General features: G+C 41.4%; 1 protein-coding gene across 1 annotated transcript in view; it reads right to left on the bottom strand.

The window, feature by feature from the left end:
* The window catches only part of SOS1 (SOS Ras/Rac guanine nucleotide exchange factor 1), a 628,878-nt gene that overhangs the window by 136,244 nt on the left and 477,263 nt on the right, over nt 1-15,371 (bottom strand). The window contains exon 18 of the mRNA XM_082249445.1: nt 4,769-4,941. Within this exon, the coding sequence (XP_082105571.1) occupies nt 4,769-4,941 (173 nt within the window). The remainder of the gene's footprint in view (nt 1-4,768; nt 4,942-15,371) is intronic.

Here is a 15,371-nt window from a genome sequence, read left to right as displayed (position 1 = left end):
GATGGCAATTTGCCTTTATTCTAGTGTAAGACATGCTACCTCTTGCTTTAGAGAGATAAAAGCGGTGTAAAATAGGAGAAAGCAAAACTTTACTGAAACTTTATTGGACCCTTCAGATGCTAGGTTGTCCTTTCAGAGTATAGAGGAACTATAGGGGGAAGGGAAACTATAGGGGGAAAGTGACTAAAGTGCAGGACTGGCAGAACTGAAAGGTTCCCATTAAAAGTATGCTGAGGAAGATTTTCTTTAAAGTAATGCTGGAGGTGAAGTTTCCTAGGCAAAGAAGAGTCCCTGCAGTGGTACTGGAGCACTGATGCCAAGTTAACACAGGGTGAGATAATGGTTGCATTTTTACCACACTAAAACACCAAGGGAACAAAGTGTACAGAAGGGTCAGTTAGTAGCAATAAAGAGGAATTAAGGGGAACGGTTAGCCCCTTCTGGGACACAGCAGCACCCTCCTTTCATTTTCCTTTCAGAAGTAGCCTAGTCACCCACAAGGCGAGTAAAAGCAGAAACTTTGGCAGAGAAGCCCTACCTTATTCAGATAACTAAGCTAAACTGACCAATGCTGGACAGGATATTAAAAAGGGAGCAGGTATGCCTTCTATTTGGTGTCAACTTCTTAGAGGAAATGGCATATACCAAGGTGCCCACTGTGTCCCCCAAGAACACAGAGAAATAGAAATATGAGCAAGCTTAGGTAACCTGATGCACAAAATAAAGGGTAAAAAGTACAGCCTTTAAGCGGGTTTAGAGGCCACCCTACATATTTTTCATCAAGAGGCTAAAGTAAATACCCTTTTAATTTTTCGCAATGTTTTAATTGGTTTTAAGGTGTAAAAAGTGAATGTGGATACAGAAAAGTATAAGGCACGTTAGTACCATGCAGGGCAATACATGTATTATATAGGCTGGTAAAGTTTAAGGCAAAGCAGTACAAATAGAAAAAGTATGGTTTAACAATACACTTGATATAAAATTATTCAAGTTGCATAGTGTGCTCCAAGGCAAGTATTCCACAAGCTCCATTGAAAATCGAAGGCCAACAGGGAATCACATTTCCCAGCCAACATATGTTTATACATATTATGTGTTTTTGATTATCTCAACAGCTTTGGATAGATTAGGCACTAAATTACTCTTCCATTGCCTTGCCTAGTTAGCTGTGCTGCTAGAACTACATGTGTCACTACAGAACAAGGGAGCACTAATAAGTTGTCAATATCAAAGTTTAAAATGGCCAGAACTGGGTCCGGAGATGTAAGGATTCCTACAACAGGGTTCATACACATTTATACTAATAAAATTCCATGAATTTTCCATGGCTTTTCCATGACTTCACGTAAATATTTATGACCTAATGTTTTATGAAATGTCTATGTATACATGTTAAATAACGCACGCATGCTCTGAAACCGGTTACCGCCCCCCCCCCCCCGGTCATCACGTTCATGCGGCCCTCCAGTGACTATGCGCTTCACTGATGCCTCGATCAGAAGTGAGTCCCCTGATTGGTTCTCTAGTGTCATCTCTCGGCTGTGGCTGGCCAATCTCAGGAAAAAAGAGCGGACCCGGAAGGACGCCTACCTCCTATGCAGGGCTGGTGCAAGGATTTTTGACACCCTAGGCAAAACCTTATTTCTCCTACACACTCGGGCTCAAGTTGAAGATCATCAGGCTTTGTCCACACCATTCAGCAAGGGATTTGTGGGCAGATCCCCTGCTGATTCACAGCTGAATGGTAATGGACAGAGGTCAGCTTTTTTACATCCATACCTGTTCAGTTTATGTCCATGTGTATGTTAGCACAGTGGACAGGGGCAAACCTGTAATGGCTCTATGGGCAGCTGGATGTCTGCTTACATCAGGCTACCTCTCTTCTGTAATGTTTAGATTCAGAAAAATAGGAAAGCATGCAGTTAGGGTTGTCACCCCATCTCTTTAATCCAAGACACATAATAATTACACAGGTTCTGAGGCTAATATAATGCACCTAAGGTACCATGTGAGTTTAATTACCACCTTAATCAGCCACAGAACCTGTGTAATTAATATGTGTCCTGGTTTAAAGGGATGAGGTGGTAACCCTACATGCAGTCCTTTTCCCTTTGTTTCTGGACCTGAATGAATGAAAAGGGGGTAGGTGTAAACAGACACAAGTCTATTTACATCAGCCTGCCCATAGACCTGCATGGACCTCATGATCAGGCCTGCCTGAAAAAGAGACAAGAAGACCCTGATTGGAAAGGTTGTGTGAAAGGCCCCCTAGGGGAGAGTTGTTAGGGGGTGGTAAAAAAAAAAAAAAAAAGCAGCTCAGCTGCACATTTTTACAGCCCTCCAAATACAAGTGTAAACAAGGTCTAAGCAGAAGCATCTCACTATGTTTACAGTATGATCATTATGATGATCATAGTACAGTAGGTGCTTTATGGCTGTACTTTATATGCCGATACTGTGGCTGTACTGTAAACACTGATTCTGTGACTGTGTGTTATATTCCGATACTGTGTCTGTATTTTATATACTGAGTCTGTACTTTATATACTGATACTGTGTCGGTACTTTATACACTGATACTGTGTCTGTACTTTATACACTGATACTGTGTCTGTACTTTATATACTGATACTGTGTCTGTACTTTATATACTGATACTGTGTCTGTACTTTATATACTGATACTGTGTCTGTACTTTATATACTGATACTGTGTCTGTACTTTATATACTCATTCTGTGGCTATACTTTATATACTGATACCGTGGCTGCACTTTATATATGGATACTGTGGCTGTAGTGTATATACTGATACTGTGTCTATTTTATATACTGAGTCTGTACTTTATATACTGATACTGTGTCTGTACTTTATATACTGATTCTGTGGCTGTACTTTATATACTGATACTGTGTCTGTACTTTATATACTCATTCTGTGGCTGTACTTTATATACTGATACTGTGTCTGTACTTTATATACTGATACTGTGTCTGTACTTTATATACTGATACTGTGTCTGTACTTTATATACTGATACTGTGTCTGTACTTTATATACTGATACTGTGTCTGTACTTTATATACTGATACTGTGTCTGTACTTTATATACGGATACTGTGTCTGTACTTTATATACGGATACTGTGTCTGTACTTTATATACTGATACTGTGTCTGTACTTTATATACTGATACTGTGTCTGTACTTTATATACTGATACTGTGTCTGTACTTTATATACTGATACTGTGTCTGTACTTTATATACTGATACTGTGGCTGTACTTTATATACTGATACTGTATCTGTACTTTATATACTCATTCTGTGGCTGTACTTTATATACTGATACTGTGGCTGTACTTTATATACTGATACCGTGTCTGTACTTTATATACTGATACTGTGGCTGTAGTGTATATACTGATACTGTGTCTATTTTATATACTGAGTCTGTACTTTATATACTGATACTGTGGCTGTACTTTATATACTCATTCTGTGGCTGTACTTTATATACTCATTCTGTGGCTGTACTTTATATACTCATTCTATGGCTGTACTTTATATACTGATACTGTGTCTGTAGTGTATATACTGATTCTTTGGCTGTACTTTATATACTGATACTGTGTCTGTACTTTATATATGGATACTGTGTCTGTAGTGTATATACTCATTCTGTGGCTGTAGTGTATATGCTGATACTGTGGCTGTACTATATATGCTGATAAGTATCAGTATATGCAGCCATATACAGTAAAGCCACAGTATCAGAATACACAGCCATATACACTACAGCCACAGAATCAGTATATACACTACAGTCACAGAATCAGTATATACACTACAGCCACAGAATCAGTATATACACTACAACCACAGAATCAGTATATACAGTACAGCTACAGAATCAATATAACAGTACAGCCACAGAATCCGTATATACACTACAACCACAGAATCAGTGTATACAGTACAGCCACAGAATCCGTATATACACTACAACCACAGAATCAGTGTATACAGTACAGCTAAAGAATCAATATAACAGTACAGCCACAGAATCCATATATATATACACTACAACCACAGAATCAGTGTATACACTACAACCACAGAATCGGTGTATACAGTACAGCTACAGAATCCGTATATACACTACAGCCACTGTATCAGATTATAAAGAACAGCCACAGAATCAGCATATACAGTGCAGTCATAGTATCAGAATATACAGCCATATAATCAGCATATACAGTGCAGCCATAGTATCAGAATAAACAGCCATGTAGTCTCTGAAATACTTTTCACCGGAGGCTGGTAAAATGTTTGCAAGACCATAGAACAAGCAACAAGCTTCCTATAGAGAGCCACAACCTCTCCAACAGAGCAGGGTATGGGAGGGTGAGAATTTGCCTAATCTAAATGAGATCAGATACCACCGCAGGGCAATTTTCTGGCTCATTCCCAGTAGTTAACAAAACTGGAAGTTTTGTATACTGGTTTATAAGCTCTCATTCAACTTAATAGTGGTATAGGAAGCACCAAGATCATTTTTCCTATTTAAGAAAGGGTGACGTTTTTAGAAATAATAGTTTGACTTGAAGAATATTATAAAGTAAAGAATTCCCTGTTGACACAGGAGTGGTAATGTATTACTATTGCCTACTCCCTTTCTATTTTTTATGGGCTAGAGTAATTTATCTACATTCTTAAAGTTCTGCGTTTCATTATACCAGCCTACCACAACATGAAATCTACTTACACGGATATCAGCTTCTACTTGTAAACAGTAAGGCTGGTTCTGGTACTGCTGGATCTCACCAGTGATCTCAGCCACTTTCCTCCTTTTGCTGAAATTCACCAGTTCCTTCCCATGTCTTTTTAGAAAATCAGGATTGCCTTCTTCTGTTTTTAAAATGTTGGTCAAATAAATTCCTAGAAGGTATAGAAAAATAATGGTTAGGGTTATACACAATTATCCATTAGGATTTGTGAGAGGAACTTTAAAGAGGGCCTCTAAGCTCCCTTCATACTATGTTGCACATGGCATGCATGTGAGTTTTTGCATGTTTTTGGCGCATTGTCAAGCTTTGCACATAGGGCAGCACATTCTTGTTTTTGCCACAATTGGGGAGCGATTAACTATGAAGAGCACTGCAAGCATGACACACATTTTTTTGAGCATTTTGTTAATGTGCTACTTTAGTGTGAATGTAGCCTAAAATGGGATTTTTGTGCTTACCGTAAAATCCATTTTTTCATTGACGGACACAGCGCTCCATAAATTAGAACTAGTGGGTTATATTGCCTCCTCCAGGAGTAGGACTAGGCAGAACAAAAAACACCTGGCTATGCCCATGGGCACCCCCAGCTGGTATATAATCCCCCTCTCTGCTCTAGGTAATCAGTTTAGTAGCAAGCAGTATTAGAATTATCAGAACTCCATAGAGGGGTGGGTGTTGTGTCCTTCGATGAACTCAAAATGGATTTTACAGTAAGCACAAAAATCCCATTTTCTCTTTCGTTCGACGGAAACAGCGATCCATAAATCATAACTTAGAAGAAAGGAGTAAGTATTGAAAACACCCACTCAACCCAAGATAAATAAATGGAACATAAAAAGCAGCCGCTATAAAAATCAAATATATTACAATGGTGTATAATGAGAATCTATATGAGCTCACACACACTAGCAGTGCTGAATTACACTAAAATACCCTATATAAAAGTTGTGCAGAAATAATGTGTCTTATATTATCTCTCAAAGGTGCAAACCAATGTCCATTCAGAGTGAGTCCAAATGCTGTATAAAGTTGAAAGTTCATAAAATGTAATGAATCCTGGAGTGGAGATCTCTAGACCACCAGTGGTAATAGCTACCGTATACAACCACCGTCACCACACCTCCAAACGTGTCCCCCTAGGTAGTTAGAACTCACCAGAACCTGGGAAAACAACCGCCTTAAAAAGGATTTAATTCCATGACATGGTATGTGGATCACAGGCAATTAGTCTCCGGATTCACCAATCGCTGATCATTGAATCAGAACCTCAACGTGACAAACACAGCCAAAATCCTCGAAACATGTGAGGAAAAAAACAGGGGAGGACCAATCGTGTAATTCCGTAAAATAAACTTTATTAAAAGTTCCCAATCCCCAATAAAATACACTCACAAAAAATGCGACTTGGTAGTAGCATGTAGAATAAATTCAAAGTCTGTTGTGTGCCGGTGACTCACCGCTACCTCTGATGACCAGGGAACCAGAGCTCCGGAACACAGACTTCCACGTGACAGCTGATGGATGCATGCTCGCGCCCTTACATGTTTCGTCACACGGACTTCTACGGATCCACATACCATGTCATGGAATTAAATCCTTTTTAAGGCGGTTGTTTTCCCAGGTTCTGGCGAGTTCTAACTACCTAGGGGGACACGTTTGGAGGTGTGGTGACGGTGGTTGTATACGGTAGCTATTACCACTGGTGGTCTAGAGATCTCCACTCCAGGATTCATTACATTTTATGAACTTTCAACTTTATACAGCATTTGGACTCACTCTGAATGGACATTGGTTTGCACCTTTGAGAGATAATATAAGACACATTATTTCTGCACAACTTTTATATAGGGTATTTTAGTGTAATTCAGCGCTGCTAGTGTGTGTGAGCTCATATAGATTCTCATTATACACCATTGTAACATAAATCATAACTACTAGGATGTCCAAAAACACTGCCAGAAGGAAAATGAGGGGGTAGGGAAAATAACCCAAGGCTAAACATAAGAGCCCTTAACCAGGACACAGGAGCCCCATCTGAAAATAAAGGTTTAAAGAAAAAACAACCCTCAAGAGGGAACAGTCCCTCTTAAACAGCAGCCTGCAAAACTTTGAGGCCAAAAGAAGCATCCGCAGATGCCAAAGTATCTACCTTATAGAATTTTGTGAAGGTATGCACGTACGACCAAGTGGCCACCTTGCAAACTTGCGATATTGAAGTCTAATGACGGAAGACCCAAGAAGCACTCAACACCCGAGTAGAAAAAGGCATGACAGGAAAAGGTGGAACCTGACCCTTAATGGAATAGGCCTGAGTCACCGTCTGTCTGATCCATCTGGAGATGGTAGCCGAAGAAGCGGCCAGCCCTTTTCTTGGTCCGTCCGTCCATAACCACAAAAAGTGAGTCTGACCTCCGAAAAGGCTCAGTAGCTGCTAGATACACCCGGATCGCATAAACCACATCCAAGGCATGCAAAGCAAATTCCTTGGGATGAGCCAGCTTGGGACACAAGGAAGGCAACACAAAGTCCTCATTCAAATGGAAGCCAGACAACTTTGGGCAGGAATGATGGACAGGGACGAAGAACCACTTCATCCCTATGGAGCACTGAATAGGGACTGCGACAGGACAGTCAATTCCGATACCCTGCGGGCCGAGGTATTAGCCACCAAGAATGTCACCTTCTGGGATAACGTAGGCAAGGGAATCTCCCTAATATTCTCAAATGGCAGCTTCTGGAGAACAGAAAGCATTAAATTTAAATCCCACGGAGGCAAAAGAGACCGTACAGGTGGGGCCACATGTTGAACCTCCTGAAGGAAGGTACGAACCACCTCGGCTAGGGGTCGCTGAAAGAAGGTTGCCAAGGCAGACACCTGGCCGTTGATGGTACTCAAGGCCAACTTCTGATCAACGCCCTGTTGAAAAAAGGTTAAGATCCGAGCCACAGAAAAGGATCAAGGATGAGCGCCAATCGACACACACCAAGAAATATATGCTTTCCACGTACGATGGTATATCTTACTGCAAGATGACTTCCTCGCCTTCACTATTTTAGGGATCCCTGATTCAGACAGCCCTCTATCCATCAGTACCTGGCTTTCAATAGCTAAGCCATGAAAACCAGGGACTGTAAAGCAGGATGGTAGATCAGCCCTTGGGAAAACTGGTTTTCTCTGAGAGGAAGCTCCCAAGGGACGTTTACAGCTGCCAGGATGATTGGAACTGCGAAAGAAGCCTTAGCAGAGGATGATACTGGCCTCCCTTGGCCCTTGGATGCCTACGGCGTCTTTCAGAGGACCCGTGACCTCGTTACGAACTTCGGTATCCTCCTGTGGAGCCGAACTTGCTAAAGGAGCTGCATGTAAGACTGTGCAGACAGATCTGTCTTGAAGGTGGATACCACCAGACTTCAAACCTGTATGCAAAATGTGTGACAGCAGCTAGTGAATCACGGCCTGTGGTGCCTGAAGTTTGTGCAGAGGAAGGACCATCCTGGTCAGAAATAGAATCAGACCTAGATAAATCAATTCCCTGGACAGGGTTAGGGGGACCTTAGGTAGTTCAGACATCACCTGAACCATTGCAGGAATGAAATCCGCACAAGGAGACTCAGGACCTAAAAAACATTAAAAGTACAAGCTTTGTCCCCCTTTCTGGGTACCCCCAAAAGAAACATTTTGCGTATCTCCCAGCATCATCATGGGCGCTATACCTGTTTATATGTTCTGGGCACAGGAAGAGGAAATTAAAAAGGAAGAGGAGGCGCTTCGGCATCCTCACAAGGCATCAGTTGTCTCCAGCATCTCCCAAACTAAGGGAAAAAGGCCGCCCGTGACATCATCGGGCTACACAAACATGGTCGCCAAAGGGAGACCAGCAAAGCTAAGGGAAAATGGCCCCCCAGACATCATTCAGCTACACAAACAAGGCTGCCAACTGGAGACCAGGCAGACTAAGGGAAAATGGCCACCATCAGCTACAAACACTGAAGCATGCTGCCAGGATCTTTCCTGCACCCTCTGCAAGGGGACCCCCTCCTGAAGGTAGGACATGCCTTTGGGGGAGACTCTGCTGTACACTCTACAGTATTGGTATAGTGCAGGGGGGTCCAGTGCAGAGACCGATGCAAACAGCAGGGCATGCACCTAGGGTTCTCCTTCACTGGGACCCTTTCAGACTACCAGGGCAAGGCACGCACTATCCCAGGACCCTTACAGAGTGGGGATAGCGAGGGAGACTCCAGGGGTCTCTGCTGCATTCTCTGCCCTGGGGCCCCCACCAGAATCTAGGTCCAGACAGGTGCGGGTAATGCTCCATTCCCTTTCATGGTGCGGGTAATGCTCCAGACAGAACTCTTCACCACCAAAGTAGGGGAGCTGTTGGCCAAGGGACCGCTGCGACTCAGACTTAAACCCAGCCGTATGCGACCCTGCGAGACGTTTGATTCACAGGCCAGCCTCTGTCAATGAGGCTATGTCACAGCTGACCTAGCGCGTAGCTGCGGTCTGCGCACACTCGCTGGCTGGGCGAACCACTGGATCTAGATTATTCAGCCTGTCGCCCAGCCCAGCAGGTGATTGTGGATCTCCGGAGAGAAAAAACAAAAAAGATGTAAGGAAGGAAAAAATTGCTAGGACCAGAGATCCCAGCTGGGAGCCTAGGTCCTTACTCCTGACTAGACAGATTAAAACTGATTACCTAGAGCAGAGGGGGGGGGGGGTTATATACCAGCTGAGGATGGCCCACGGGCGTAGACAGGTGATTTTTGTTCTGTCTAGTCCTAATCCTGGAGGAGGCAATATAACTCACTAGTTATGATTTATGGAGCACTGTGTCCATCAATGAACGAAAGAGAAATATATTTTTATTAATTTTTTTTGGAAAATAGAATACTTCAAAAGACTTGCAGAGTTTATTTGCATTAAATGAAGCAAAGAAGGTGTTCTTTATTTCTGACAGTATATCAGTTATTGTACATGCTCTGCATTAATTGAACATAAAAGTTGGGACCAGAAATGGAACTTGATCTGCACAATCCTATCTCCACTAGCAGTGAATAAAACTTTGTGTTTTTTGTTACATCGGTCAGAGTTCATAGTGACAGCACAATTTATTCTCTACAGAGATATGCTAAACACGATAAATTAAAATAGAGAACCTCATCTGCACAAAAAGTAGTAGTTATGAACAGGAGCCAAGTGTATTTTAAACATTCTCTTACATTCAGTGTTTTGTTTATTTTAAAGAAAGTAAATTACAGATTCTTTTGACTCATTTTCTCTACTAGTATATTGGAGGACAAAGGATTCTATTTTCCAATGTGTGGGTACAGCTTCTGCCTTTAGGATGTATTTGCATATAAATAAAAGGATAAGTTCACTTTTAGAAAAAAAATAATAAATGCTAATTTTTTTGCAGGTAAAAAAATGTGCATTTATTTATTTTTTTGATCCTGTAAAGCACTGCACCAGCGATTAGCAGATTGTTGGTGCCATGCAAGTCTCCTATAAATCTGTCAGTGCATCTGTGTGCCCGTACATAATGTATAAGCAAGCAAATACAATCTGACAGGAAGAATCAATGAACTGCCATGGCGCTCCACAGTACCGTGCTTGTTCATTGAGAAATACAAGCTAACAACCGCAAAGGATGTTGGGGCTTGTAGTTCATTGATACATAAAGCTGTGTGAATGAATGAGGCAGCTGTGTGGGCAAGGCCATGCTGATTATAAAAAGTGACAGGTAGTATAGGGAACTTTTCCCCATACTGCTATTGGGGGGGGGGGGGGGTTTGGGGACATCAGGCAGCAGCTGCAGCATTGGGAGCATGTAACATGTTCCCAGAGGTGAACTTATCCTTTAACAGTTGCTAGCCAGAAAAGAAGGGCAACGAATTAGGATTGGAAATAACAGGCATGGAAGGTAAGCATCCTGAATATCTATGGATGCCAGGCCTTCTGCTTGTTGGAGAAATGCCACCAATAAACCCATTTGTCTCTATGTAGGCAGCACAGTGGATGATTGCTTAGCGCTTCCACCTGGCAGCACTAGAGTCATTGGTTCAAATTCCAAACACGGCACTACCTGCCTGGAGTTTGCACCTTCACCCTGTGCGGGTTTTCCTACCACATTGCATAGACATGTTGGCAGGTTAATTGGATCCTGTTTAAACTGGCCCTGGTATGTGTATGTATGAATGTGAGTTAGGGACCTTGGATTGTAAGCTCCTTGAGGAACTGATGTGAATGCATAATAACTAAAGTCCTGCATAAATTGATGGAGCTATATAAGTACCTGTAATAAATGTGAAACTTTCTGATGTGAACAGTAGTTAAAGGCTTGAGGTCCAGAATGGGTCAGACAATACTGCAGCCCTCTGAGGGGAAAGGGGGATTTGAACAGAAAAATGTGTTTCAGGGAGGAGAGTGGAACTTTTGTGACCTACTGATACAACCTCTCACCTAAATATCAGTTATATTCTTGGTCCAAAAATCCACAGGATGTTCCCCTACCTTGTTGAAAGAATGGGGACAAACCTACATGCAGTGAAAGGATTGTCAGTGGATTTGAAAGACTTAGCACTCCAGGGCTGTCCAACTCTGGCAGGGATCTTTGTTTTAGACATGTTAAAGACCTTAAGGGTTACATATGAATAAAAGGTATGCCTGTGGTTTTGGGGAAGGAGGAGGGAGTACAAAGGCATTACAAAGGTTCTTTAATGCCTGTAAAATCTAATATGTCAGATCAACTACATGCTGAGGGCAACAAGGTACTGGTGTTAAATTTCAGCCCAACAAGTACCTGCTTGATAGACCCAGTCAGAGGCAAATATGAAACAAACATAGACCTAGACAAAGAGGAGGAAAAATGAGTCTAGCTAGGGACTAGAGTAGCAAATGGAGTCCTTAACTGGAATAACAGTCACTTAGTTACAGCATTATAACTATTTCAAATAAAGAGTGTGTTTGTAGCACAAGATGGTAAATAGAGGTACAGCATCCCTAATCTGTATATAATCTATACTGGGAAAGATATCCCAAAGGGTGAAACCGACAGCTAAACCTGAGGTGTGCAGGTAAGTGCTGGGGTACAAAGAAAAAAAGAAAAAGTAAAGAAAAGGAAGGGAAAGATGGGAGGAAGGAAGCAGGGGAAGGGAGAGGGATGGAAGAAGCAAGATAGAGAAAGTAAAAGAAGAGGAACTGGGGAGGGGAACTGGAAGGGACAAGAAATGGGGAAAGATGGGACGGGGAACTATAAGACAAAAAAAGTTAGGAAGAGAAATGGGAGGGCTGGTGGGACTTTTAAGGTACCAGATAATTCAAAATGATAAAGACATAATTAAAAACTAGAAATGTTTATTGACATAACATCTTTAAAATCAAAGACCAACAGTGTAACATAGATACATATATATATTTTTTGACATATACAAATACAAAAAGAGCAAATACATGAAACATAAGGCTGTAAATAAATGGTAAGGATGAATGCGTCCAATGATGAACATCAGACCAGTCCCAGGGTCTCTAAACATACTCCACTAAAATAATTTTACTATAAGTCAAAAATGCTATTTTCTAAACCATACATTCAGGGGTGGGCTACAAAACATTAACAAGCACACAACATCCAACAGGTAACAAAGCCTCCTGCGGAACCTTGCAACCAAAGCCGGCATAACCTGGCATTTACCTGGTAAAAGAAACGTGTGAACAGAAGACCAGGTGGTAGCCTTGCATATCTGAGAAACAGATGCCTAATGCTGAAAAGCCCATGAGGCGTGGAACCTTTTGCAGCAATAAAAATCATGTTTATTATTATTAATAATCATATAACCTGACAGTGACAAATTTGGTAACATGCCCCTGCCAAATGAGCTTTGCATTAACCAAATTTAGCTTGCAATCCTGTTTTTATTCACAAGTAAACAGCGTCTTTGCAACTGTGATTTTTCTTCCCTAAGGTCTCAGGTACTCGTTTATTTATATAGTTATTTATATAATAAATTTTTTTTCTTCCTTTTATTTAACAGACAGTAAAACACATTGACTACAATGTATAACCTATCTAGCTATGGTCCTATTAAAAAAAAAAATGTTTATTCACATTGCGGTACACTGCAGTAATTTATCTTTCCTATCCTTTGTGGTACATACAGCATGTATGCACATTATTTTAAATGGATTAGTCTGGTTTCCGAAGAAATAATTGCAAAATGTGCAAAACTTAGATGCCTTCCCTGTACTACACAAGTCTGCAATCCATATTGTCATAAGCATGTCTCCAACTCCAAAGGGGCTATATTGATACCTCTGATTACCATAGGTGAATTTAAGGCGTACTGAATCTTGCAGAGGTTGGCTACAAGGAGTAATGGAATATTTTGGACCAAAATATAGAGACCTTCATTTCAGTAACTATTTCTAGGTCATGCAATGTGACTTTTAACCCTTTCTCTGCCAAACCTACAGTACAAAATAGAAATCCAATTTCCATATTACAGGTCAAGAATTGTGAACTTTGAGGCCTCAAATGACTTTGTCACTGATTCAGTCAAAATCTTTTAGGTTTCAAGGACACATTGTGTCATTTGTTGGATTTGTTTTATTTACACGTCTTTGAGATAAGAAGCTATGTCATCTGTCCCCAAAGGAGATGGTATTTAGGTAAACTTTGAATATAATACTCTGGAGAGAACAGTCAACTAAATTGCTTATCCCAGTTGAAACAACCTTGGTGTTGTGGAAATTGCATTTTTAACAGTGGCTCACTAAATGAAACCTTTCTTTTGTAAAAATTTGGAAGGAAGTTTGGCCAAGCCTAACCCCCCCCCCTTCAAAGTCACTGTACAATGGATAAACAGCCCTTTTGTCCTCAGGACAAATGGTGTTGGTTTGGGGGGATGGTATATTCCTTAATCACAAGTCTAAATGACTGCTCAAAGCTGCAAGAAGTCAGTCTCAAACAAAACATCCATGAAGCGATGACTACTGACTTTTCTCTGTGCCATGTGCGAAAGCAAACGGGACTCCATGGCTGCAAACTTCTTTTAGCTAAGTATATTTGCTTTATCTTTATCTGTATCTGCTAGTCTTGTATTATGCTCCTAAATATTGTAATAGTTTTGTATGTACAGATTGTTTTTGCATAGTAAAAGCACATTTATACACCACAAAGGTCTAAGTTTCCTTGGTTGTACCGCAAAGTAACCTTGCTAGAAACGCACGCAAAACATTTGGGGGCTCGTCCGCGATTTGCGCTATAAATTCAACTGAAACAGACCTGTTTGTTTTTTGTGGTGTGTTGTGTAGCTTGTGCTAGGTAAAAAATGCTGCGTAAGCTGTTTAAGAAAAGCAAGGCTGCAGAGGTTTCTGGTGTCCAGAAGGAAATGTGCAGTTTACCTATCTGGGCCAGAGACAATGAGTGGGAGTCTCTTGCTAAAGAATTTGCAAAGTATGCTTCTCCTTTGAATAAGACTTGGGGTGATAAAATCTCAGATCATTTTGTAGATTTTAGCCTTAAGGGGTTGGATTTAAGTAAAGCAGAGAAGAGGACAGTTTCCACAGTGGGCTGGTATTTTCTTCATGCTCTCTATACAGAATCACAGAGAAGGGAGAAGGCAGAGGCAGAAGTTAAGTTATTGAAAGACCAGCTAGCAGTTGCTTCAGAGTGTGTGCGTTCAACTGCTAGTAGGGCTGATGATTTGCAAGAGCGGTGTGCAGCCCTCATGACCAAATCAATTAATGCCTTAAGTAAAAGAAAGGGACGTAAACCTGTTAGTAAAGCCAGAGTACGTGCCATTGTCACATCCCAAAACTGGGATTGTGAGGATGTCTCCTCCAATGATAGTGAGGATGAGGAGATAGTGTTTGATGTTTCTGATGATGATGATCATCCAATGGGAAAGAAAAAGTGTGCCAGACCTCTCATTACTAAGCATAGGAAAAGGCAACATGATAGAGAGGATATGGCAGATGGGGAGGTGCATTATCGCAACCCCAGAGATGTTGAATTTGAAGAAGTCAGGGAGTTTACACAAACTGAACTCCATGAGCTGGCAAAACAATACAAACAAAGGTCCGGGGAACCCCTATTGAGTTGGCTCTTACGTTTGTGGGATGAAGGGGCGGACAGTGTTGTTTTGTCAGGCAAGGAAGCAGTGGCTTTGGGAGTGCTAACCCATGATCCACAATTGCGTCAGGCCATGCGAAAAGCCCAAGAGTTTAGTGTGAATTTTTCACTCTTAGACCTCGTGAGAGATGGTATAGTCCGAGTCTACGCTAATCCTAGTGACCTGGAAAATACCTACTCGTGGAGAACATTAGGAGAAGGTATTTCCAGGTTACGTGAGATGGGTTGTATAACCGGATTAAATACATTTCCAGAATGGATGGGTCCAGATATGGAACCCTTCACGTCTGCTCTGCGCTCTAAGCTAATGAAGTCTGCACCATTTAATCTCAGGGCTCCTTTATTGTCTTTGCTGGGAGGCCTGGGTTTAAACAGCAAAATTCATGAAGCAACAACCCTTTTAAGTCAGTTGGGGGAGCTAGAGGAGACTAAAACAAAACCTGTCAGG

This window comes from Pelophylax lessonae (genome assembly GCF_965119305.1).
Source record: "Pelophylax lessonae genome assembly, chromosome: 3".
Lineage (NCBI taxonomy): Eukaryota > Metazoa > Chordata > Amphibia > Anura > Ranidae > Pelophylax > Pelophylax lessonae.
This window is presented reverse-complemented; position numbering and strand designations above follow the sequence as displayed.